At 39.8% G+C, this 27,910-nt stretch overlaps 2 protein-coding genes across 4 annotated transcripts in view; one reads left to right on the top strand and one right to left on the bottom strand.

Annotated features, from left to right (window-relative positions):
- Positions 1–23,917, top strand: part of LOC133660065 (sodium/potassium-transporting ATPase subunit gamma-like) — a 46,256-nt gene extending 22,339 nt beyond the window's left edge. Inside the window, exons 5-12 of one of the 3 annotated variants that reach the window (XR_009827767.1) lie at positions 2,010–2,084; positions 13,625–13,661; positions 13,734–13,771; positions 13,919–13,945; positions 14,736–14,791; positions 15,131–15,166; positions 23,542–23,573; positions 23,804–23,917. Coding sequence is in view for 1 of the 3 variants with exons in the window: in XM_062063158.1 (XP_061919142.1) it covers positions 2,010–2,084; positions 13,625–13,661; positions 13,734–13,771; positions 13,919–13,923 (155 nt within the window). In the remaining 2 variants the exon portion in view is untranslated. The other 2 variants (XR_009827766.1, XM_062063158.1) reach the window with 2 other exon arrangements.
- Positions 23,918–25,344: 1,427 nt separating this feature from the next.
- LOC133660652 (NF-kappa-B inhibitor delta) overlaps positions 25,345–27,910 on the bottom strand; it is a 39,542-nt gene continuing 36,976 nt past the window's right edge. The window contains 1 exon segment of the mRNA XM_062064224.1: positions 25,345–27,456. Coding sequence (XP_061920208.1) covers positions 27,382–27,456 — 75 coding nt within the window. The 3' untranslated portion in view covers positions 25,345–27,381.

Here is a 27,910-nt window from a genome sequence, read left to right as displayed (position 1 = left end):
CAGCATTTCAAGAAACCTGACTTTATGGAAAACTCCAGTCAGAGATTAAAAAAAATAGCTGTTTGGCATGGATGGTCTAATGCAAGGGTTTCCAGACTAAGAATGAAAATTAAATAAATAAATTATCAACCCTTAGGAGTCTAGTGCAGGATATAACGGTTTAATGTATTTATGTGTTGGCCTTCATATTTCACCATAAAAACTATTTATCTTGACTTAGTTCAATCAATCAAAACTTATTTTCTTAAAGTCCATTTTTCATACATTAACACACACTTTGCAAGATTAAAAACAATACATTATTTTAGTGTGTGCAATGATAACAAAGCATTTTAAGACTTTTTTCAAACTTTTCTTCAAAAGAGTACTTATTCTTATATTACTTAAAAATAATGATAATGTGTGACACTGATACTCCTCTGTACTCCTAATAAAAATAGCTCTGTGTTTACACTTGGTGAGTGCTGCTTGCAGTATTTTGACGTTTTAACTAGGGCTGCCAATAAAAACCAATAAACTGGATTAAAAAAAAAGTTAAAATTATAATATTTTGTTGCTTCGTTTAATGGTTTAATAAGTGTAACTAATAAGAAATTGATAAAATAGTGCTCGGAAATGTAAATGCGCGCTGTGGTGTGTAGATGCTGTGATATGTGTGGCCGTGCACAGCAGAGAGTTGAATCAGAATCAGCATAAATGGCCAAGTATGTTTAACACACAAGGAATTTGACTAGGTAGACCGTGCTCTCTTTGTAAAATGTAAACAATAACTATTAACAATTAACTAAAAATATAACATAAATATAAATGTAACTTAAATAAATAATATGTGCAAGTCTAATAAATAATAGTGCATTATAAATTATATAAAGTATTATTAATGCACACATGTTAAAAATTTAATTAAATGATGATAAGTTTCTGACAAGCAAAAAATATATTTTTTAATTCAATTATTTTCCCTAAAATACACATTGAGGCTGTAAAATGGGTTTTGTCCAGTTACTTGATTAATCGAACAAACTAAATGATGGATTACTCGATTACTAGAGTAATTGATACCTACAGCCTTAGTTCCAACATGGTGAGTAGGGATGGGTACCGTTCATATTTGAACCAATACGTCCACAATTCCTGGTACTGGAGAATCGATACGGTACTCATCGGTACCAATTGACGGTACTTTTGATAATAAAATCTTATTTTTATAGCGATATTTAAAAATTACTGATCATGTGCAGTCCAATTGTTAAATCGTGTCTTATTATCATCATATTATAATTTGCAAGTGTTTCATTGAGTTGCAATTACAGTTGCAAGTCCAAGAGGTTAGATGGCAGTAGTGTACGGTTTGTGTGTTTTTTTGTGTTTGTTGGGCCTTAAATAGTGTCAATAATGTAAGTATTGTACTTATTACAATCCAGCTGTTTGATTGTAACCTGCATCTTACTTGTAGTTTTCATTAACACATTTGGAGGTGTTGAAATCACCATTTAAAATCGCTGATGCTAATCAGTAGCATGTCAATAGCAAAGCCAATGTATATTAGCATCAAGCTACTACATTTTTGGGAAAGTGGAGCCTTACTTAACTTATGTTGGAGCGTTTTTTGAGTCAATTACTTTGTTAGCATTGAACATTGCAACATTACCTAGAGGTAGTTTAACTCAGTCCGCTCTCAGTGCTGCTGGAGTGATCAACAAGTGCCAAAGTGCGAAGTCGGCAATGGGGCGTGACGTCGCACGCAACCCAAGTACCGTAATATGGCACTGTGTGATTTTACGTGATTCGGTGCCCAACAGGACCGGCGGGATTCGGTCGGTGCCAAAAATGTACCGTATTCGGTACCAATCCCTAATGGCAAGGCAGGTTAGACTTAGGATGTTTGCAACTGAGAGCCTTGACTGACACGTAATGTGTAAAATGTACAAAATGACATTGCATCATCCAAAATCTAAGATGCATCTCAGCAAGTAATAAAAATGTTATCTCTTTTTCCTCTTTTCCAGATTATGAATCGCTGAGGATTGGTGGCCTAGTTTTTGCCGCCGTGCTGTTCCTCCTGGGCGTCGCCCTCATCGTCGGTGAGTATTCGTTGTGTGTGTGTGTGTGTGTGTGTGTGTGTGTGTGTGTGTGTGTGTGTGTGTGTGTGTGTGTGTGTGTGTGTGTGTGTGTGTGTGTGTGTCACCATGGGAGGCCAATATCTGTGCTCACACACCATTTCTCATAGCAGTTGGTTCTTATCGCCTGACTCCTCTTCCTCAGTGGCAGGTTCTTCCACATGCGTGGCTGCACATTCACCACAACACATAAGAAACACACATTTAGAATCAATACACCCTGGCACATTATCTGCTCCTCTCAGTCAGATAGCCATCAGATACCAGACAGTACTTACCACAAAAAAAGATGAACGATGTAAGGAAGAATATTAGGAAAAATGAAGAGTGTACCCCGCCTACCGCCCGAATGCAGCTAAGGTAGGCTCCAGCACCCCCCGTGACCCCAAAAGGGACAAGCGGTAGAAAATGAATGGATGAATGGAATGTGTGTTTTTATTATAAGTGAAGTCATACAGTATTTCATTCATATTAATCATATTTATTAGCTGATGGACACTAGTTTGATTGGCATTATCTTAAAATGTGCATTATGTTGTTTGCCAAAAACTTTTGACATACGTTTTCTGTGTCGCGCCTTAATTTGTTTAGGTCGCTGCCGTGTGAGTGACAGGAAGAGAAGTTTACTTGAATCGAACTCATTTGTAAGGCTGCAGCTAACGATTATTTTTCTATCGATTAATCTATAGATAATTTTTCGATTAATCGGTTAATCTATAGATTATTTTTTTCGATTAATCTATAGATTATTTTTCCTTTTACCGATTATTTTTTTATTCAAAATGAAGATGAAAAATAAATGTAGGCCCGTTTTTTCAAAAGGCGTGGCTTTTATTTACAAAAAAAAAGGAAGTATGGCCACTCAGTCAACATTGACAACAACATGACTAAATATTCTGTAACAATGTAAACATTTAAAACTTTTACATTTAACAAAATTAAAAGTAGCTTATTTGCTTTTTAATGTGCAAATATAAAAGTCAACATCCAGTGCAAATCTTAATATTCTGCAATAGTATAAGCATTTCAAAAGTAAAAGTATTGCTTATTTTGCTTTAAAATGTGCAAAAATATAGATAAACATCCAATACAAAAAAGTGCAAAACGAAATATTCTGTAACAACAGTGTAAACATTTCAACAAAAGTGAAAGTATTGCTTATTTGCTAAAATATGCAAAAATAAAGATAAACATCCAATACAAAAAAGTGCCAATTTAAATATTCTGGAGCACTGTAAACATTAAGTATTGCTTTTAAAATGTGCAAAATAAACATCCAGTCCAACACAGTACACAATAACCAATTCTACTCATACTCATTCCAGTGAGTGACTAACAGTTTTAATGAAGAAAGGTTAGCATGTGTACATGCTCTGGTTCTTTTCTTGTTTACAATATTCCCAGCAGCTGAAAATAGGCGCTCAGAAGGGGTCGATGTGGCTGGAACTGAGAGGTAATTAGCCTTCACCTCAAGCCAGGACTGCGAGTGAGCTGAGCTGCAGTTTATATTTCTAGAAGGTCAACGGGCTCATAGTGATGTTACTAGTAGTTGACTGGGAGGTGTTTATTATCATTTGGGGAGAGTCCGCTGCCTGATGCTCACCTGCTAAACACCTATCTGCTCCACGCTGACGCGCTGACTACATGCGCTCTGAATACACACTGCTGATTGGCTGATAATGCTTCGTGTGTACCAATCAGATGGTTGTGTGGGTGGGACAATGCTGCGTGCTGAGACAGAGGCAGAGGAGCGAAGCAGCTTGTTAAGACTTTAGCAGCTAAAGTTAGCTTTAGCTTAGAAACTCGTTCGGTACACCCCCGTGCCGAACCGAAAGCCCCGTACCGAAACGGTTCAATACAAAACACGTACCGTTACACCCCTAGCAGATACAAATGACACATTCATGTTTTTGTGTAATGATGACAACGTATGCTCGCGCGGACGATTGACTAGTTGATGGTTTTCTTTTCAAATGTTCTTTCATAGCCGTTGTGCTGCTATGATAGGCCATTTCCGCTCGACACTGTGTGCATACAACAACATTATTAGGCCGTTTATTGAAATACTCCCACACTTTTGACCACTTTTGGCATGCTTTTCCCCCCTCGCTCGCACCGCTCGCATCGTCTGCTTTGATCGTCTGCTTTGCGGTCCGCCATGACGGTAGTGTGACGTAAATATGCGACGCGTCGACGCACAAAAACGACGTCGACGTATTTACGTAACCGATGACGTCGACTGCGTCGACGCGTCGTTTCAGCCTTACTCATTTAGCGCCACCTGTTGCTTTGCGTGTATAAATCTCTCAACCTTCTATTACTGACCAGAGTTGGGTATTTTGTTTAAGAAATGTATTGTAAGCAAAAACCAAGACCCTTGGCTGTTTGCGGTGTCCATAACGTTCCCAGATTTTGAATCTTTCCTGTGGAAACGTAACTTGTAAGGACTCATGTCCCAATACCTGAACCAATTATGGTGAATAGTTGTACAAAAAAGATGACAAGAATAATTCGGTTGATTAAGGAACTACAGCTCCAATAAATTGTAATGCATAGTCACAGCCAACGTTCCCTCTAAGGTGCGCACCTGCGCAATTGCGCACTGCTCACGCGTCCTCTGCGCACAGCAAATCTATGCCACGCAAAAAATCAAATCCCACTCTAAACAAAATGAACAAATAGTTTGTTTTGTATGATTTTGCAATGCAACTGTGAGTAACAGGTGACGAAAGGCGGCCACAACAGATAAAACAATGTTTGTCAACACTTAAATTATTGTAACGTCTGTGGAGACACTTAAAGGAGGACAGGAATTCCATCAGTCCCTTTATTTAGCGAAATTGTTTGTCGGCCATAACCACACCAAAACAATGTGTAAAATACTTTTATCTAGCAAAACTGGTCGTTGTCTACCATACAAACCAAGCCAAAAGCAACTCTTTGTCATCTGTTATATCAACAGCAGCCGCTTGCTCTCTCACCAACACATACACTATGGCAATTAGCCACTGGTGCGTTTATGGCCACACAAAAAGTTGGACAACTCCAACACTACACGTAAAGTGTAAATTTCAGGCCGTTTTACTATGACTCCTCAATCAGTGTGCTTATTCTACTGTCATTTGTTAAGAATGTTATTTTTTTAATATTAATCATGAAATGATGTTACAGGACTACATAATTGCTAATAAAAATATTTATTTTACGGACAGAAAGTTAATAAACACTTCATCTCATGCAACATGTGAATGTTTTAAGGGGAACTAAATGCGATCTCTGAAAGGGGTACACAATCTTTCCAAAGCAGGACCCCCACCCAGGCATAAAATACTATAGTGCATAGCTGATTAAAAAAAAACAATATCTAAGTGGGCCAAATCACATATATTAGAAAATTATCTCTTGAAATTGACTACTGTCACTTGATTATAATAATAAGACATTTAAATTGTTATGTCAGGTTTTAGACAAATGTGCTGCTGGTATGACCACAGTGTGCACATCTGTATTCCACTGAGTGTTCAGGGTGTTTGTGCGTTTGCTCACACACATGAAAAATTAGAGGGAACATTGGTCACAGCATTTAATGACATGATTATGTTGTTTCCTGTTTTAAAGTCAAAACTATTATTTTTAAAGTTGTCACAAAAGCTGTCATTTGAAATACGCATGCTAGGCAAAACTGATTTTGTTGCTGCCTAAAACGAATTAGCATGTCGTAAATAGTTTTTAGCTGCAAAGTCATTGTTGCTTTTTATTATTTTGTGTTTATGCAGTAGAAGAAAGTGAGAGCTTGTGTTCTCGCTTTACCCCGATGAGGTCAGCATAGAAAAACATCATTAAAAGAAGAGGAAAAACTGACAAATCATAAAGACAGTGCATTAAAAGAGAACATAAAATGGAGCAGAGTGAGGAAGTTTACTGTTTGGCTCTTAAAAAAAAAGAGAGCGCTTGGGAGTGAAAGACACCGCTGGCGCCTCCTAGCGGATGAATAAAGGATGAGGACCATCTTTTCTAAATGCTTGAAGGGGAACTGCAGTTTGTTTCCACAATCATTGTGAGAGACAAGAAGGCAGATGTATTTTCTTTATGCATTGTAACTTGTAAATAAAGATTTTTAAAAGACTCCGCTTACAATGGAGTCAATGCAAGGTTATCTATTGTGCCCATAAATCCTTCTAAATAAAAGCGCCAACAATACTCTATATCGTGACTTGAATATTAACCAAGTGTTAGTGATATTGTTATTATAAACGCTAACGCAGACAAACTATTTTAGCGGCGCCATGATCAGAGGGAGCTAATTAGCTTGTGCTGCTAAGTTGATGTTATCTGCCGTGAGCAGCTTACTCGTCTCGGAGCTGGTGAAAGTTTATTCTAGATCATTAATCATTCCTCTCACCTTGATAATAGAAGATTAAGGACATAATCCAAAACATTGGTACACTTTGACATCCAATGTATACCCAGAAGTGGAAAGAAAGACACGAAAAGATGCTTGGTTCCTTTTTTTTTTTCTTCGCGTGGATTATGAGTCGTTCTTCATCTAAATGGGAATATATGAACATTCTATCAGTCGGCATCCTAATGACAGCAGACATTGTAAAGTCAGTGATGTTTTATTATGTTTGTTGGCTCTCATGATGTCTGCATTGGGTAATAGTCAGTGGTCAGTGATGTTGTTGAAGGAAAAAACAAATGTGACGCGTTTTTTTAATTAATGCGAAGGGTATGCTTAAAATGATCAAAATACGTAAATATTAAATGTTATTATGAATGTGCCTGTTACTATATTACATTTACACTTACATCATGTATATAAAACCTTAGTGGAGGTGTTAGAATGTTTTTAAGCGCTTTATAGGCAGAAGAGAGCGACTTCCATAGGCTCCATTGTAAGCAGACTTTTGATTACATTTATTTACGAGATAGAATGCATTAAAAAAAGAAAAGCATGTGTGCGTTTCTTACAACATTTTTTAAAATGGGCCGTTCCCCTTTAACACCATAAAGGCCATAAGCATCGCTGCAAATCTGCTTATTATAAGCGACTTTAGGCTTGTTTTACTCCCAATGTTGCTTGAAAATTTGTTTTTTTTGGGCCTGTTTTTGGTCCTACAATCGTTTATTTGGTCTTTTTATTTTCCGTCTGTGGCAAGTGGTCTATGCTTTCTCCACCTCTGGTTCCTGCTCATTGTCCCTGCCCGATCTAAACGCTATGCCTGCAGAAACACTCGCGCATGATTTACTGTAAGTCTCGTCGAAACACCAGTTTTCTACGCCTTTATTTTGTACTTTTTAGAAGTCATCCAGTAGTAACTTGTTTCTATAATTGAAGCAATCACTGGCAGTAATTAGCTTGGATCAGACTACTTCTAATTTACACCAATTATTCTGAAATACTGTATGTAAATATTATGGTTTAGTTTGGCCTATAAGCCGGTGCCATATTCTCATAACTTTAACAACATTACTGTAAGAAATTCAGCACAAGCAACAATATTAAAAATAACTAGAACAGCTCTTGGAGAGTGCAAACCTGGCCTTATTTCCCGATAGTGAAACATCCTGAATCCAGGCAGTGATCCAGATCACCCCCAAAATGTAATCACTTGTTCCTTATCAGGTTTTTGATAATTCCTTAAAGTTGTATAAAAATCAATAAAAATACATTTTTGAGCTATATTGCTCTCTAAACGACAGGCAGACATATAAACCCTAGAAAATACATAATCTCCTGGTGGAGATAATTAATGGAAGGATAAATGAAATGACCACGTCCGTGCGTGTTTATTTTGATTGTTTTACGCTTCCAAACAGCCTGCAAGAGGAAATAAACCGAGAGGATCCTATTCCTTAAATTACCATAGCACATGTTCTTTCTTAAAGGTGATTTATATTACAGAATAAAATAGTTTGTAATACCATTTAGAATTATTTGTTTGGGAAGGATATGTCATTCATACAAAAATAAATACATGTCTTTAGGTGAAATACATTTACTTAGCATGTCTGTTGGCATGATTATGAATGTATACCCGAGCTAAATTAATTCAGATATAGACTTTGGGTAGTGTTAGTGACAGACCTACCCTCCTGAACAAAGAACAATGAATATAAAAGTCTATTATGTTTAATTTAGTGCTGTGTAATGGTAAAAATTACGTACCTGTCTCTGTTTTGTATGATGTACACTACCGTTCAAAAGTTTGGGGTCACCCAAACAATTTTGTGGAATAGCCTTCATTTCTAAGAACAAGAATAGACTGTCGAGTTTCAGATGAAAGTTCTCTTTTTCTGGCCATTTTGAGCGTTTAATTGACCCTACAAATGTGATGCTCCAGAAACTCAATCTGCTCAAAGGAAGGTCAGTTTTGTAGCTTCTGTAACGAGCTAAACTGTTTTCAGATGTGTGAACATGATTGCACAAGGGTTTTCTAATCATCAATTAGCCTTCTGAGCCAATGAGCAAACACATTGTACCATTAGAACACTGGAGTGATAGTTGCTGGAAATGGGCCTCTATACACCTATGTAGATATTGCACCAAAAACCAGACATTTGCAGCTAGAATAGTCATTTACCACATTAGCAATGTATAGAGTGTATTTCTTTAAAGTTAAGACTAGTTTAAAGTTATCTTCATTGAAAAGTACAGTGCTTTTCCTTCAAAAATAAGGACATTTCAATGTGACCCCAAACTTTTGAAAGGTAGTGTATATATAACTTCCACATATTTTCTGAGGCGGTATTGCACCACACAAGTTTTGGCACGGCAAGTTTATTTATAGAGCACAATTTGTACATAAAGACAATTCAAATTGCTTTACAGAAAATCACAAGAAGGCAAAACCAAAAAATGAAGAATCATAATACAAATTAAAAATATAGAATAAAATCATCATTAAAACTACTATAATTCATATTCAAATCAAACACTGTAGATAAAAAAAAGTGCAGTTGTCAAATTCACATTCAATTTTGATAATAAAAATGTTAAAGTTTGAAAATATTAGCGCCTGTACAGCAGGACTATACAACTGGAGACCCGGGGGCCAAATCCGGAATAACACCATACCAGCCCCCCGAGTTCAGTTTAAAACTTGGGACACAAACATTTTTGCCGCAAATTCCTAAAACCTTTAGAGTGCCCCTGTTGTATAAAGAAACTTGGACCACTGTAAACACAGTGACAGATCCTTGCTATGACATTTTAACCTTGCTGGTTAAAACACTGAGGTCCAAACTTGTGATTTACATAACTGATACGTCCTTCAGGACAGCCCTTTAAGCCCTCTCCTTTTTGGCAGTTACACAGTTTTTTCATAATGTGACTTACAGCATGTAACTAAGTTGTAGCTGTAGTCCTTTGTTCACCTTCTTTGGTTATACTAGTGGTGTTCATCAAGGTTCCATTTTAGCTCCTCTCTTTTTTATCATTTTGGCTCTTCGACTGATGGCGCACGATTTCAGTACAACAAACTTGTGAGAAATAAATAATAATAAATAAATAAACCTAAATTTACATGTCTACTGTGCAGAACGCTATGTTTCCGGAATATACAAAAGAAGAAGAATAGTGAAGGGAGAAAGGCGCCCCCCTCGTCCTGCACTTTCTGAAAATGTGGCCTCCAAAATAATGTTGTATTAATCCCTGCTGTACAGCCTATACAAACTTATTTAGTTATTTTACGTGTCAAAAAATATGCATACCAATTAATCATTTTGATTGTCCTTCCAATTTTGAAACACATACCCTGCACATGTTCTGATTATGATTAGAGATGTCTGATAATAGCTTTTTTGCCGATATCCGATATTCCGATATTGTCCAACTCTTAATTACCGATACCGATATCAACCAATACCGATATATACAGTCGTGGACTTAACACATTATTATGCCTAATTTTGTTGTGATGCCCCGCTGGATGCATTAAACAACGTAACAAGGTTTTCCAAAATAAATCAACTCAAGTTATGGAAAAAAAAATTGCCAACATGCCACTGCCATATTTATTATTGAAGTCACAAAGTGCATTATTTTTTTTAACATGCCTCAAAACAGCAGCTTGGAATTTGGGACATCATGCTGAGAGCATGAGGAGGTTGAGGTGGGCGGGGTTGAGGGGGCGGGGTTGAGGTAGGGGTGGGGTAGCGGGGGTGTATATTGTAGCTCCCGGAAGAGTTAGTGCTGCAAGGGGTTCTGGATATTTGTTCTGTTGTGTTTATGTTGTGTGACGGTGCGGATGTTCTCCCGAAATGTGTTTGTCATTCTTGTTTGGTGTGGGTTCACAGTTTGGCACATATTTGTAACAGTGTTAAATTTGTTTATACGGTCACCCTCCGTGTGACTTGTATGGCTGTTGACCAAGTATGGCTTGCATTCACTTGTGTATGTGAAAAGCCATAGATATTATGTGACTGGGCCAGCATGCAAAGGGAGTGCCTTTAAAGGCCTACTGAAATGATTTTTTTTTATTTAAACGGGGATAGCAGATCTATTCTATGTGTCATACTTGATCATTTCGCGATATTGCCATATTTTTGCTGAAAGGATTTAGTATAGAACAACGACAATAAAGATTGCAACTTTTGGTATCTGATAAAAAAAAGGCTTGCCCCTACCGGAAGTAGCGTGACGTAGTCAGTTGAACATATACGCAAAGTTCCCTATTGTTTACAATGATGGCCGCATGAAGTGAGAGAGATTCGGACCGAGAAAGCGACAATTTCCCCATTAATTTGAGCGAGGATGAAAGATTTGTGGATGAGTAAAGTGCAAGTGAAGGACTAGTGGGGAGTTGAAGCTATTCAGATAGGGAAGATGCTGTGAGAGCCGGGGGTGACCTGATATTCAGCTGGGAATGACTACAACAGTAAATAAACACAAGACATATATATACTCTATTAGCCACAACACAACCAGGCTTATATTTAATATGCCACAAATTAATCCTGCATAAAAACACCTGTGTGTTTGTTACGCTAGCTCCTAGCTCCTCTGCTAGCTCCTAGCTCCATAGAACACGCCAATACAATTCAAACACCTGATCAACACACACAATCACTCAGCCCAAAAGACCGTTCACCTAACCCAGGGGTCGGCAACCTTTACCACTCAAAGAGCCATTTTGGCAAGTTTCACAAATTAAAGAAAGTAATGGGAGCCACAAAAAAATTTTTTAAATGAAAAACACCGCATACAAAGCTTAAACGCTTTGTGCTATGTTACCGGCACCGGCACGCACTTTAATGTGGAAATTATATGTTAGTGCAGCCCGCGAGTTTTGAATGAATGGCGCTTGTTAGCGTCATACTTGCCAACCCTCTCATTTTTCCCGGGAGACTCCCGAATATCAGAGCGTGATGACACTGCATTTGGCGCCCTCTACAGTCTGCCCTAACAGTGTACCTGCTCGACCACACGTAGAAAGCAATTTCAGCTTAATCACGTAAGTGACAGCAAGGCGTACTAACTCAGCAGGCACACATCTTACACTGACGGTACCAATACCCAGAATCCCATGCAGCCCTAACTCTTCCGCTCAACCAACGCACGGAGAGGGGGGGGGGGGTTGATGTGTGGGGGGGATTTGGTGGTAGCGGGGGTGTATAATGTAGACCGGAAGAGTTAGGGTTGCATGGGATTCTGGGTAATGGTTGTGTTGTGTTTATGTTGTGTTACGGTGGGATGTTCTCCAGAAATGTGTTTTTCATTCTTTTTTGGTGTAGGTTCACAGTGTGGCGCATATTTGTAACGTAACAATGTTAAAGTTGTTTGATACGGCTACCGTCAGTGTAAGCTGTGTGGCTGATGAGTAAGTATGCTTTGCTGTCTCCTGTGTGCGCAAGTAATAACAACATGCGACATGTGGCTGAACTGGCACGCTGTATGTAAATGCTGTAGAGGGCAATTACTGCAGTGCAATTAGGGCACGCCCTTAATTTAATAATTAGAGTATAAATAGTATTATTCTTTCCCTGGGAGTAATCTATAAGGGACACTGAGATCCATAAATCTCCTGGGAAAATCGGGGGTGTCGGCATGTATGTAGCTGAGCCGCATCAGAGTGGTCAAGGAGCCGCGGGTTGCCGACCCCTGACCTAACCCAAGGTTCATAAAGCTTATATATTTTTAAAAAGTTACGTACGTGACGCGCACATACGGTCAAGCTATCAAATGTTTAGCAGCCAAGGCTGCATACTCACTGTACCTGATATTCAGCTGGGAATGACTACAACAGTAAATAAACACAAGACATATATATACTCTATTAGCCACAACACAACCAGGCTTATATTTAATATGCCACAAATTAATCCTGCATAAAAACACCTGCGTGTTTGTTACGCTAGCTCCTAGCTCCTCTGCTAGCTCCTAGCTCCATAGAACACGCCAATACAATTCAAACACCTGATCAACACACACAATCACTCAGCCCAAAAGACCGTTCACCTAACCCAAGGTTCATAAAGCTTATATATTTTTAAAAAGTTACGTACATACGCAAAAAAAAGTTGCGCACATACGGTCAAGCGATCAAATGTTTAGAAGCCAAAGCTGCATACTCACAGTAGCACGTCTGCGTCTTTGTCATCCAAATCAAAGTAATCCTGGTAAGAGTCTGTGTTGTCCCAGTTCTCTACAGGCGTCTGTGTATCGAAGTCAAAAGTCCTCCTGGTTAGAGTCTCTGTTATCCGAGTTCTTCCATCTTGACTGCATCTTTCGGGAATGTAAACAAAGAAGCGCCGGCTGTGTACTGTTGTTGCTGACTACGTTCGAAAAATACGTCCATTTCGCACCGACAACTTTCTTCTTTGCTTGCTCAGCTTCCTTCTCCATAATGCAATGAACATGATTGCAACAGATTCACGAACACAGATGTCCAGAATACTGTGGAATTATGAAATGAAAACAGAGCTTTTTCGTATTGGCTTCAATGTGGAAGGCATACCCGTGTTCGCCGGGCTACGTCACGCGCATACGTCATCCTCAGAGGCGTTTCGAACCGGAAGTTTAGCGGCAAATTTAAAATGTCACTTTATAAGTTAACCCGGCCGTATTGGCATGTGTTATAATGTTAAGATTTCATCATTGATATATAAACTATCAGACTGCGTGGTCGGTAGTAGTGGGTTTCAGTAGGCCTTTAAGGTTTATTGGCGCTCTGTTCTTCTCCCTACATCCGTGTACACAGCGGCGTTTTAAAAAGTCATAAATGTTCCTTTTTTATAATCGATACCGATAATTTTGAAACCGATACTGATCATTTCCGATATTACATTTTAAAGCATTTATCAGCCGATATTATCAGCAGGCCGATATTATCGGACATCTCTAATTATGATCATTTATTATCTAGTGTTATTCCTAAAAGCTTTGTTTTGGTAACTTGAATAATCGGATTGTTTTGTATTTTAGTTATTTCTTTAGTCTAATCTTACAATATATCTTGTGTACATTCATACGTTGTGCTCATGCTCTCCCCTCCTAAAAACAGGCAGGAAATGTGCGTGTTCCAAGAGTGGCAAGTCTAGGTGAGCCGATAATAAACTTTTAATAGGTTTTCCAGATTTGCATTCTTACTCTTTTACCTTCTTTGTGCGCAGGTCCCGGGATCCTAATGCAGAATCAGGTGTCCCAAGAGGTAAATTATTGTGAGATGTATATATATATATATATATATATATATATATATATATATATATATATATACATATTTTATTTATTTATTATTTTTATTTTTTTTAATATTCATGTAGCATCAACAAATTAATGCATAACTGTTTTACAGTTTAACACCACAGACAAAGAGCAGCTGGTAAGGATTTTCAAACCATTTTCATAAGATCACTCAGTCTTCTAATAGAATCAATTGCATGTATTTCCTTAAAGCGCCTTCATCCTTTCCTTGCAGTTATCACGCTTTACCACCAGATGGCAGCAGTTGCAATCCGCATAAGACAATCACCCTTTAGTTTTAAATGCCTCTTCATGTCTTCACTCTCTCTTTTCTAAATCATCTTGACCTCTGACTATTTCCTTATTAGGATGTAAATGTGTATATTTACTTAGTGTCTTTGCACACAATACGACACAATAAACCTGTTGTAAAATGCACCTTTTTATGTGTGATGTATGCCACATAATTCCGTCTCCCGTGCGTGTCTCATAGGACTGGAAGACAAGCGTGTGCTGCCCTGAGGCTTGTTGCTGACGTTGCACTTGGCTCAGCAGCCAGCAGTCAGTATAAATTATTTATGTGCTGCAAAGTGCACCAATGCATCTCATTTAATCCAAACTCTGCGGCCATTGCTGATTAACATAGGGATTTTGCACAAATTGGCTGATATGTGAGAATAAAAGCTGCATCTCTGCAGTGGTGATAAAGATGAGTGCAAAGCTTGCAACAATTCCAGGGGGTAAAACACAAAATGCAGCACCTATCATACTTAAATATTATGTTTTGAAATATAGCCTCGTGTTTATTGTTAAGCTTCAAAATGGTGCTAAGGATGGCGGTGCACCATTTGTACAAGTGTAGTGTTTAAGTGTGGCCACTAGGAGGCTCTTGACTGGTTTACACTGAGTTCATTCCCACCCAACTGCAGTCTGCACTTCACTTGGAGGAGCTCTTCAACCTACACTGCAGCCATGGGCACCACAGGTCTGTTTTATTTACTGTTTATGCATAACTTACTACATTGGTTTTATTGTTTCTTAAGATGAAATAAGTTGTTGTATCTTGTGCCTTTTTTTCTTCTTTCATTGTCACTGCAACCTCCTACTAGAACCATACTATTGTCTGCATGGTGAGGTGTTAAGTTCTTAAGCAGAATGTGACATCATTTGTCTGTGCAGTGCTTTATGCTGCAGCTCCACCTTTCTTAGTGCTGAGAAAAGCATTGAGCAAGCTGGGGGTAACCCTCCAGAGAATAATAGAGGCAAGGTTGCAGCTTTGCAGGCATGCCAACCCACCCTTAACTCTCCTTGTTTTTTTTTGCAGAAGCAATATTTCCAGAACAAAGAGACTTTGAATATGGTTAGTAGTATCGTTTCTACTGCACATCTCACTGTACTTTCCACAATGTCATCTTAAGTAGACTGAATTGTTCAGAAAACAAGATTATTTGCACTTTTATTTTATATATAATGTTAGAACAAAGCTATTCCATATCAGAAAACAGAAAATGGCCAACATACTCATGAATAAAATGATGTCACAATCAATGTAAGTATGCTTGTCAAAGATCCAATATAAGACAGCATCACTCTGCTGTTTTTAAGTACCTATTGACAAAATACAAGTCAAACATCCTTTATATGACAGAAGAGCTCTGCTGCTTTTATCTACCTATTAATATAAAAATGCTTTTGTCAAAGATTCTCTATACCACAGGAGGGCACTGCTGGCTTTTTCAGTACTTACTGCTGAAACATCTGTCCAATATCCTGAATGACAGGAAGGTACAGCAGTTAAAGAAATACCTACTCCCACTACAATATTCTTTATATATATGTAGTAACTGCTGCAGAAATGCTTGTCAAAGATCCTCTATAGCAGGGGTCTTTAACAGTTTCCAGGCCACACGGGGACTACTTGTATATCCTGCATAAAATAGTTTTTTTTAAATGGTCATATTGGTACCTTGTTATTGTGCAATTCTAAGGTATTCAAATAATATGGTAAAGCACCGCTAATAGATAGTTGACAACTGGCACGCTAATAGCTAGCTGAAAATTGGCCTGTTAATTGCTAGCTGACAACTGCCGTGCTAACCGCTAGCTGAATACTAGAGCGCTCAAATGCTAGCTGGCAGCCTGTGCAATTAATCGCTAGTTGACAACTGTCGCACTAATAGCTAGCTCAAAACTGTTGTGTTGATCACTGACAACTGGTGCACCAATAGCTAACTGACAACTGGTACGCTAATTGCTAGCTGAAAACTAGGCACGTAACTGCCAGCGGCTGGCGCCGCTAATCGCAAGCTAACAACTGGCATGCTAATGACTAGCTGGCAACTGCCGCGTTAATTGCTAATTGGCAATTAGAGCGTTGATCGCTAGCTATTTTAAATGCTAACATGAATACAATAATGTAATTATTTATTCATGTTTCTAAACTTCAAGGTCCATGTCACTGCATTGCTAAACTAAATATCTAAATTTGTGGAAAAATTGCGTGAACAATGTATGTGTATTTATACATATTTATTTACATATACTGTATATATATTAGTTTACATATATACACCTATACATACATATGTATATTTACAGATATATATACATACAGTATATCTATATACATATATGTATATATACATACATATACACACACACACCCTTGCAATGCTTCTGCGGACCCCTGTTCAAGACCTCTGCACTATAGGACAGAAGCTCTCAGCTGTTTTTAAGGAACTACAGAAAAAACACAAATCAAAGATCCTCTATATGAGAGCAGTGTTGTATTTTGGGGAATCTGCTGCAAGAATGTTAGTTATTCCAAAGTGTCCACTAAACTCATGGACCACTATGACATTACAGTAAATTGCTGTAAAAAGATTTGGCAGTAAATTGCTGTAAATGATGCTGTAAAAAACAATGCAATTATTAGTTAGTAATTTGCTGTGAATTTACAATGGAAATGTTGACAGTGAAATATTACCATGAAGACGATATAAATCATATACATGTGGGTATATGGTGATAATGCATGTTGAGGACACATTCTAGTTGCGTCCCGCTTATTTGACAGCGACAACCGCGTCCTCAACGTAGCATTCTCGCTCGCGGCTAACGCCCCTACACAGTGGAAGTCACTAATCCTCGCTTCCACGGCGGCAAATATGCTACATAATGTTTCTGACAAGCAACATTTCCACTGGAGGACAAGAAATAGCTAAACATGTTACACTGCTAACCGTGAGAAGATACAATTTGAATGCTAACAAAGGTGTGTGGATCGATACAAATATTGACGCTAACGATACCTAGTATATATTCATGATTTCTGTATAATTTGCATATTCTCATGGTAGATGAAGAGACGTTGAGGACTACAGGAATGGTCCTCGCTATCATCATGTTTGTTTCTGGCATTTTGATAGCCTTAAGTAAGTTTTACGTACTTCTTTGGAATGTTGACGAGACATTGCTCACTGGACACTACATTAGGTACACCTGCACAATCTAACGATGTCGCCCAATAACAACAGTGTGACGTTACATAATGTAACAGTATGTTCGGTAAGCATCACCATACTTCCGGCCTAATATATCAACCCGGCAGGCACAAGACATTGATACAACATTGATTCTACATACATGTCCTAGAAAACTGACTTTGTAACAACGTTGCAAAATAGTTGTGTTTGTAAATTGAGACAATGTTGGTGTCTAACGTTGTTGGTTGGGAAATGACAGCATTTCAAAGGAAAAAAAAAAACATCACAGCCTGACATTGAATAAACGTTGTCAAAAAGCATGTTGTTTCAATGTTGTAGTCGTGTTGTAAAATATTGGTTGAAAAATGACAATATCCCTGGGTCAGGCCAGAACCCAACGTTGATTTAACATCGTCAAAAAGCATGTTGTTGGAGATGATATCAGTAGAAAAAACTGCATTTAGTTTAGATAATAATGAGTCATATATTGGAATATGGGATCCATCATTTATATTTGTTTTAACTATTAAATGAACCTAAAATATGACTTTGTTTAACTTTGTGGAAAATATTGGACACAATGTGTTGTCAAGCTTATGAAATGTGATGCAAGTGTAAGCCACTGAGACACTATTGCTCAGTTTTTAAATGTTTTTATTTTATTTTTCATAAATAGCTGTGATGAATATGTAAATGGAGAATTTCTAATCACTGCTATGTTGGAATTCTTATGAATATTTATACTGTTGTTGATATTTTTCATTTTTGTTTGACTACCTTTGGATTGTTTCGTGTTATGTTTGTGTGTCTTTCAATTGCTCTGTTGATTGCTATTCTGAATGTTGCCGGGCCGGATTTGGTTTTGGAATTGGAATTGTATTATTATGGTATTATTGTGTATTATTTTGTTGGACTGATTAATTTAAAAAAAATGCATGTTGTTCCAACGTTAAGTTTGAGTTGCTCAACATCCATCCATCCATCCATCTTCTTCCGCTTATCCGAGGTCGGGTCGCGGGGGCAGCAGCTTAAGCAGGGAAGCCCAGACTTCCCTCTCCCCAGCCACTTCGTCCAGCTCCTCCCGGGGGATCCCGAGGCGTTCCCAGGCTAGCCGGGAGACATAGTCTTCCCAACGTGTCCTGGGTCTTCCCCGTGGCCTCCTACCGGTCGGACGTGCCCTAAACACCTCCTTAGGGAGGCGTTCGGGTGGCATCCTGACCAGACGCCCGAACCACCTCATCTGGCTCCTCTCGATGTGGAGGAGCAGCGGCTTTACTTTGAGCTCCTCCCGGATGGCAGAGCTTCTCACCCTATCTCTAAGGGAGAGCCCCGCCACCCGGCGGAGGAAACTCATTTCGGCCGCTTGTACCCGTGATCTTGTCCTTTCGGTCATAACCCAAAGCTCATGACCATAGGTGAGGATGGGAACGTAGATCGACCGATAAATTGAGAGCTTTGCCTTCCGGCTCAGCTCCTTCTTCACCACAACGGATCGATACAGCGTCCGCATTACTGAAGACGCCGCACCGATCCGCCTGTCTATCTCACGATCCACTCTTCCCTCACTCGTGAACAAGACGCCGAGGTACTTCAACTCCTCCACTTGGGGCAGGGTCTCCTCCGCAACCCGGAGATGGCACTCCACCCTTTTCCGGGCGAGAACCATGGATTCGGACTTGGAGGTGCTGATTCTCATCCCAGTCGCTTCACACTCAGCTGCGAACCGATCCAGCGAGAGCTGAAGATCCTGGCCAGATGAAGCCATCAGGACCACATCATCTGCAAAAAGCAGAGACCTAATCCTGCAGCCACCAAACCAGATCCCCTCAACGCCTTGACTGCGCCTAGAAATTCTGTCCATAAAAGTTATGAACAGAATCGGTGACAAAGGGCAGCCTTGGCGAAGTCCAACCCTCACTGGAAACGTGTCCGACTTACTGCCGGCAATGCGGACCAAGCTCTGACACTGATCGTACAGGGAGCGGACCGCCACAATCAGACAGTCCGATACCCCATACTCTCTGAGCACTCCCCACAGGACTTCCCGAGGGACACGGTCGAATGTCTTCTCCAAGTCCACAAAACACATGTAGACTGGTTGGGCAAACTCCCATGCACCCTCAAGGACCCTGCCGAGAGTATAGAGCTGGTCCACAGTTCCACGACCAGGACGAAAACCACACTGTTCCTCCTGAATCCGAGGTTCGACTATCCGGCGTAGCCTCCTCTCCAGCACACCTGAATAGACCTTACCGGGAAGGCTGAGGAGTGTGATCCCACGATAGTTAGAACACACCCTCCGGTTTCCCTTCTTAAAGAGAGGAACCACCACCCCGGTCTGCCAATCCAGAGGTACCGCCCCCGATGTCCATGCGATGCTGCAGAGTCTTGTCAACCAAGACAGCCCCACAGCATCCAGAGCCTTAAGGAACTCCGGGCGGATCTCATCCACCCCCGGGGCCTTGCCACCGAGGAGCTTTTTAACTACCTCAGCAACCTCAGCCCCAGAAATAGGAGAGCCCACCACAGATTCCCCAGGCACTGCTTCCTCATAGGAAGACGTGTTGGTGGGATTGAGGAGGTCTTCGAAGTATTCCCTCCACTGATCCACAACATCCGCAGTCGAGGTCAGCAGAACACCATCCTCACCATACACGGTGTTGATAGTGCACTGCTTCCCCTTCCTGAGGCGGCGGATGGTGGTCCAGAATCGCTTCGAAGCCGTCCGGAAGTCGTTTTCCATGGCTTCCCCGAACTCCTCCCATGTCCGAGTTTTTGCCTCCGCGACCGCCGAAACCGCACACCGCTTGGCCTGTCGGTACCTGTACGCTGCCTCAGGAGTCCTATGAGCCAAAAGAACCCAATAGGACTCCTTCTTCAGCTTGACGGCATCCTCACCGCCGGTGTCCACCAACGGGTTCTAGGATTACCGCCACGACAGGCACCAACTACATTGCGGCCACAGCTCCAATCAGCCGCCTCGACAATAGAGGCGCGGAACATGGTCCATTCGGACTCAATGTCCAGCACCTCCCTCGTGACATGTTTAAAGTTCTTCCGGAGGTGGGAATTGAAACTCTCTGACAGGAGACTCTGCCAGACGTTCCCAGCAAACCCTCACAATGCGTTTGGGCCTGCCAGGTCTGTCCGGCATCCTCCCCCACCATCGCAGCCAACTCACCACCAGGTGGTGATCGGTAGAAAGCTCCGCCCCTCTCTTCACCCGAGTGTCCAAAACATGAGGCCGCAAATCCGACGACACAACTACAAAGTCGATCATGGAACTGCGGCCTAGGGTGTCCTGGTGCCAAGTGCACATATGGACACCCTTATGTTTGAACATGGTGTTCGTTATGGACAATCTGTGACGGGCACAAAAGTCCAATAACAAAACACCGCTCGGGTTCAGATCCGGGCGGCCATTCTTCCCAATCACGCCTCTCCAGGTTTCACTGTCGCTGCCAACATGAGCGTTGAAGTCCCCCAGTAGAACGAGGGAATCACCCGGGGGAGCACTCTCAAGTACTCCCTCGAGTGAATCCAAAAAGGGTGGGTACTCTGAGCTGCGGTTTGGCGCGTAAGCGCAAACCACAGTCAGGACCCGTTCCCCCACCCGAAGGCGGAGGGAAGCTACCCTCTCGTCCACCGGGTTGAACTCCAACATGCAGGCTCTGAGCCGGGGAGCAACAAGAATTGCCACCCCAGCCCGTCGCCTCTCACTGCCGGCAACGCCAGAGTAGAAGAGAGTCCAGCCCCTCTCGAGAGAACTGGTTCCAGAGCCCTTGCTGTGCGTCGAAGTGAGTCCGACTATGTCTAGTCGGAACTTCTCCACCTCACGCACTAGCTCAGGCTCCTTCCCCCCCAGCGAGGTGACGTTCCACGTCCCAAGAGCTAGCTTCTGTACCCGAGGATCGGACCGCCAAGTGCCCTGCCTTCGGCTGCCGCCCAGCTCACATCGCACCCGACCTCTATGACCCCTGCTATGGGTGGTGAGCCCATTGGAGGGGGAACCCACGTTGCCTCTTCGGGCTGTGCCCGGCCGGGCCCCATGGGGACAGGCCCGGCCACCAGGCGCTCGCCATCGTGCCCCACCTCCGGGCCTGGCTCCAGAGGGGGCCCCGGTGACCCGCGTCCGGGCGAGGGAAATCTGGGTCCATAGTTTTTATTTTTCATTGAGGTCTTCGAGCTGCTCTTTGTCTGATCCCTCACCTAGGACCAGTTTGTCTTGGGAGACCCTACCAGGGGGCATAAAGCCCCCGACAACATAGCTCCTAGGATCATTGGGACACGCAAACTCCTCTACCACGGTAAGGTGGCAGCTCAGACAGGACCTAATTCAACAAGTTCTCAGCATCTTGTGCCTGCACGAAAAAACATTTGTCAATTATCATGATAACAATTATTTGACCTACAATATATAACAATTATTAGAACAAATAATGTCTGAAAAAATATATTAGAAAAATATTGCATGATAATAATTATAACAATTATTATACTAACAATAAATACCGATTATTATTAAATATGTAAATTAAAATAATTATTAATATAATAATTAATATACTAACAACTGTTATAATAAAAATAATATCATTAAATTATAACAAATATGCAAATTATTATGACAATTATTAATTGTTGTTACTATACTAGTTAAATATACTTTTGTTGTGTCACTTTACCATTTGTGTCTAGTCTACACACGGGATAGTGAGAAACACAATTTCAATTTTGATTCCTTGTACGTCTTGTACATATGAAGAATTGACAATAAAGCTGACTTTGATTATAATTATAAATATAATATAAAAGTTATACAACAATGACTTAATGGCTGCGCAGTGCAGTACGACATCCACCTATTTTTGTCTCTCTCGTTCTCTCTCTCTCTCTCTCTCTGTCTGTGACTTGCTACTCCACTCTCACTTTCTGTTTCTATATGTCATTCTTACTCTACGCTATTCCCTCTCTCTCTTTCTGTTTCCCTCTACTCTCACTTTCAATCTGTTTATTCTCTCCATCGCCCTCTGTTTCTATGTCGCTCAACTGTCTCTCTCTCTCCTTTTGTCCCTCTACACCAGAGGTGTCAAACTCATTTTAGATGGGGGGTCACATGGAGAAAAATCTACTCCCAATTGGGCCGGACTGGTATAATCACGGCATGATAACTTTAAAAAAAAGACAACTTCAGATTGTTTTCTCTGTTTAAAAATAGAACAAACACAATTGTACAAATCATAATGTTGGGGGTTTTTTTTACACTTACATGTTGCAGTTAATCATTTATTTGTCGTTATTTATATTTTCTGAATACTTTATGTGATAATGTTCATCAGTCAACTCATTGGTGTCTATCAAGATAAAACAATTATATCAAAATCAAATTAGAGTATGTTATTTATGTAGTTTGATCATTTTCCTCGACTGATGTACTAACATCACGTGGTTTATTTTGTACATACGTAGCATCATCTACAAAGATACAAAGAATTGTTATTGCGACATCCAGTGGACACATTTAGAACAGCTTTTTCCTTCATTCAAAAATTTCAGGTTAATTTTTATACTTAGCAAACTCATCCCGCGAGCCGGATAAAACCTGTTTGCGGGCCTGATCTGGCCCTCGGGCCGTACGTTTGACACCCCTGATCTACTCAGTCTCTCTCGTCCCTCTGGTCAGTCACATTGTGCTCGTGGATGCGAGCCGCATTCCTACTTACCTTTGCGAAGTACACTCACACACACGTCTAGCATTGGGTGTCATCAGGTTGCGCAGGTGTGCCGGTTGTGTTGGCCCGTGAGTGCATCCATTGACATGTTTTGTAACCAGTGTGTCGTTCCTCAAACAGGTAAAAAATGCACAAAATGTGTCAAATCCTCCCCCAAGTAAGCGTGGATGAAGCGCTTGTGCATGTTGTATGAATCTGACCGCAAGGAGCAGCCATGATGATATGAAGGACCTGTCCTTTCCTAACCTGCATTTACAACCCCCCCCCAAAACACACACACTCCTAACACATGAAGGAGTTGTGTATTTTTTGTCAAGGCTAAATACTTGGATTTGATCCTTCATGTGTTGGTAGTGTGGCTTTTACTGACTGCATGGTGATTATGGAGAACAATAATCTGTGAGGACCTTGAAGCAGCCTGAACTCTTAATAATGGATGATGTCATGTTGACCCCGCATGTCCAACAAGCTCAAAAAGACAAACAACGTCCTAACATGTCCTCTTTTTCTACTCGCAGGTCAGCTGATACCCAAATTCCAAAGACAGAGGGTGAGTTCACGTTCAAATGACTTGAAAGTTGCTACTTTCAGCAGCCATGTTTCTTATATCTTCTGTATAGAACAACTAGTTTGGAAATGACCGCTAAGAAATAAGTAGCCATTATTGTCTAAATTTAAGTCTAAATAGCTGTACACTGACTACTCTCAAGAAGTGGTAATGAAATGTGAGTTGCTGCTTAAATACAAATGTGTTATTCTCTTGTTTTTCCTTTATTACAGTGCCTCCTCCAGCTGTGTAGAACTTTATGCTTATGTGTAAAACCAAGACCAGCAAATATGCAACATGCAAGTATGTTTTGGCTGTTAAACCCCCGCTGGATGATTCCTACAAATAATACGTGAATCTTGATATGTCGCATCTATTCTGTGGAATGCATTTAAAGCAACTATATGCAACAGTTTGTCGTAGAAAATAACACCTAATTGGTGCTACTTTTTTTTATTTATCTCTTTTTCTTACATGAATGCTATATATTGTACTTCATGGTGTTGCACACTTCAATCAACATTCAGCTTTTTCAAGCTTAGCATTTATTTTTCATAAATAAAAAAGGTGGCAATATAATTGTCAAGCTTTTTTTTTTATCAAGTTTTAAAAACAATTTATTATTTTGCACTAATGATCTGTTGAAAAAGGCACTGTTGAAGCATGAAAAGATATGAAGAAACTTCAATAAAATGGTACTGATAATGCAGACTTTTTTATGGTCCGTTTTTAATTAAATGAATGCTTGTGCTAAATGACAATTATGGCAAGGCAATGTTATTTATAGGGCACACTTCATACACTCACCAATTCAAAGTGCTTTACAGAACATTTAAAGAAGGAAAAAATATTCAAATTAAAAATAGAAAATACAATCACCATAAAAACAATTTAAAAAAATCAATCAAATACTGTAAATAAATTATATTTAGTTGTCGTATGCACAACTAGATAAACAGTTTTCAGGCTGGATTTGAACATTGAGGCCTGTCTCACATCTTCAGGAAGTCTATTCCAGATTTTAGGAGCATAAAACTGAAACGCAGTTATAATATAACAATAAGTCCTAATACTAATCAAATCAAACAACTTTTTACTTTAATAATGAAATGCATGTTTTATAAAATATAACTACTTATAATTATGATTTTTTTTTACCTTTAAAAAGTAAACAAGGAAATTATTATTTAAAAAAAAATAGAATTTAATAACATGAAAATTATTTTCAACCTTTAATAAAATAATGAAAATCAAATACAAAAATGATGATGCTAATATTTATAAAATTAATGAACATAATTTTATGTTTTTACCTTTAATAACATGACAAATTATATAAAATTATCTTGATAGTACTAAAATAAAAATTAGTTTTGGTATAAGAAAATAAAACAAATTCCTCATTACTACTAATACAATTAAATGATTATGTGATTGTGTTTCTTTAAAAACATTGGCAATTGATTATACTTTCATAAAACAAATATGCTAATTACCAATAAAATAAAATATAGGATTTTTAACCTTTAAATTAAAAAATATATATTTGCTAAAAGAAAAAACAATTAAATGAACATTTGGATATTTTTGCCTTTCATAAAACAAAAATATAATTACTACTTATAACAGAATCAAAACAATCAGATGTTTTATTCATTTACTAAAACAATAATTTTTATATATAATTAACAATATATATTACTAAAATGAAATGAACAACAAGGGGGTTTTGAATCAACAGGACACATCCTAGTATGAGAAAACACTTTATTGGTCAGTTCAATTCCAGTCAAAGTTTAAAGTAAGTGATGAGGTGTTTTCTTGAAAATGTAATATTCCTAAAGAGTGAATGTGAAGTGTAGCCTGTAACAACGCTGCTCATTTGTGTCACCGCGTGTACACCTGAGCCGCAAACACAACACCCTGTACTTTTTAATCGTGACTCATCACTGCCCGCTGTGTGTGCATGAGTGTTAAGGTGTGTGTGTCATGCATTTGTCATCGAACATTCAGAACAGTCCCACTAGTTTTTACACAGTAAAAGTTATGATTGTTCCATCCTTAAGGACGATGCAAACAAATCGTATGTTCTCAACAAGTCAAGAAGAGAAAGTGCGAATTGAAGACAGCTTTCCGATTTCTCATCAATGTGATCGTTTGGCTCTTGCAGGGACTCCCTCAAGGTCATACTGATGATTTCACAGAAATCAAAGTGTTGGGGAAAACGAGAACTATGAGCTACAGAAGTTCTTTGACTTAAATGTATACTCACTGGACACAACTTTAGGTACACTTGCACAATTGGGTGGCTGGCCTTCAAAGCAAGAAACCTATCCAAAAATGATAACTTCCAAATATACATGGAAATTAGGGAAGTTTCGGTGAGGGTTTTATGCTGCCGAGTCAGACACCGATACCACGAGTGAGATCAGCTGATACCAATCACATGGCTTAACTGCAAATGTTATAAATTTATATGATAACCATACTTAAGAAATGCAGTTTGACAAAATAGGTATTTATTTATAAATTTAGGGAAGCATCTCCACACTAATACAGTTGACAGGCACGTTTATCGGATGAGACCAAAAATTTAATATCGCCCAGACGTAACCGGCCTTGAAAGAAATTAATTGGCAGTGGCCGATCGCGTGCATTTTCACAAAAATCATTGGCCGGTCGATGGGGTGTCGAATAATGTCATGGCATTATTATACACACACCAACCACTGGGGGAGTTCAGTGCGCTTTTTAAGGATTCATTCAACAAACTTTTTCTTTGGCTTTGTCTTATGTTTAGTGATGCCACCATGCCAGATGAGGAGCAGTGATGTCAAAGAGGAGGAAAAACAGTCAGCAGCAGAACATAGGAGAATAGGGAAGTGCAGGGGCCATCTTAGGGGCCATACGACCGATGGGGGGCCTCGTTTTGCACAAGGGAGCGCATACTCGCATAGTTAAAATAATAATTATCCTACTAAAATAAAAATACTTCATATGTGAAGACAAATGACATCAATTTCTCAAATAAAAACCTGCTCAGAGCCCCAATATGGCACTACAATCAATCTTGCAAGCATTCATCTTTAGCATGAATGAACTAATCACAACATGGATTTTGCACTTTGGGCTTTCTGATATTCTTTGTTTTTTTCCCCAAGTAATAGAGTGGTATTGTAATTACCCCATTTTTTTAAATTCCCAATTTCCCATACTTGTAGGCGACTGGAGCACGAGCCAAAGAACAACCCAGAATATTATTTGGTGCGGAGAGAATCTGGTTGAAGTTAAAGTCCCACTGATAGTCACACACACACACTAGGTGTGGTAAAATGTGTTCTCTGCATTTGACCCATCCCCATGTTCACCTCCTGGGGAGGTGAGGAGAGCAGTGAGTAGCAGCGGTGGCCGCGCTCGGGAATCATTTTGGTGATTTAACCCCCAATTCCAACCCTTGATGCCGAGTGCCAAGCAGGGAGGTAATGAGTCCCATTTTTATAGTCTTTGGTATGACTCGGCCGGGGTTTGAACTCACGACCTTCCAGTCTCAGGGCAGACACTGAGCTAAAAAGGTGCAGAGTATGGACTTTTTTTAACAAAAACATTACAGGGTTTTTCTATTGGAGATTTCCCAAATTGTATTAAAAAAATGTGGGATTTTGTGCAGGTGTGTCTAAAGTTGTGGCCAATGACGTTGACTTCATAATGTGTGAAACAAATCGCATGAGTTAGAATCCAATGTGAATTAGCGTGTGGTGAATGTGACTAGCCTTCTTCATGGAAGATTAACTGCGTGTCACATGACCACAAGTCATTCCTGGTGGTCCTGCCAGGTTGGCAAACGTCGGCGAGTCGGCGTGCTTCGTTTCTTCAGCAAGAGTTTGAGCTGAGAGAGAAAGGGGAAAATGCATCATCTTAAACTGATTTGTGTGAGTGAACAGAGGAGAAGCTCAAACTTGCATGAGGGGGGAGGATTGTACGGCGCTAAAGTGTCGGTTTACGCCTAGATCAGGGGTGTCAAACATACGGTCCGAGGGCCGGATCAGGCCCGCAAACAGGTTTAATCCGGCCCGTGGGATGAGTTTGCTAAGTATAAAAATTAACCCGAAATTTTTGAATGAAAGAAACAGCTGTTCTAAATGTGTCCACTGGATGTCGCAATAGCAATTCTTTGTATCATGTAGATCAGTGGCTCTCAAATGGGGGTGCGCGTACCCCTGGAGGTACTTGAAGGTATGCCAAGGGGTACGTGAGATTTTTTTTAAATATTCTAAAAATAGCAAAGATTCAAAAATATTTTATAATAAATATAAATAAAAACCTATCTTTTTTTCCAAATA

This window comes from Entelurus aequoreus, linkage group LG11 (assembly GCF_033978785.1).
Source record: "Entelurus aequoreus isolate RoL-2023_Sb linkage group LG11, RoL_Eaeq_v1.1, whole genome shotgun sequence".
NCBI lineage: Eukaryota > Metazoa > Chordata > Actinopteri > Syngnathiformes > Syngnathidae > Entelurus > Entelurus aequoreus.
Note: the sequence above shows the minus strand (reverse complement) of the source record. Positions and strands in the feature narration are given on the sequence as shown.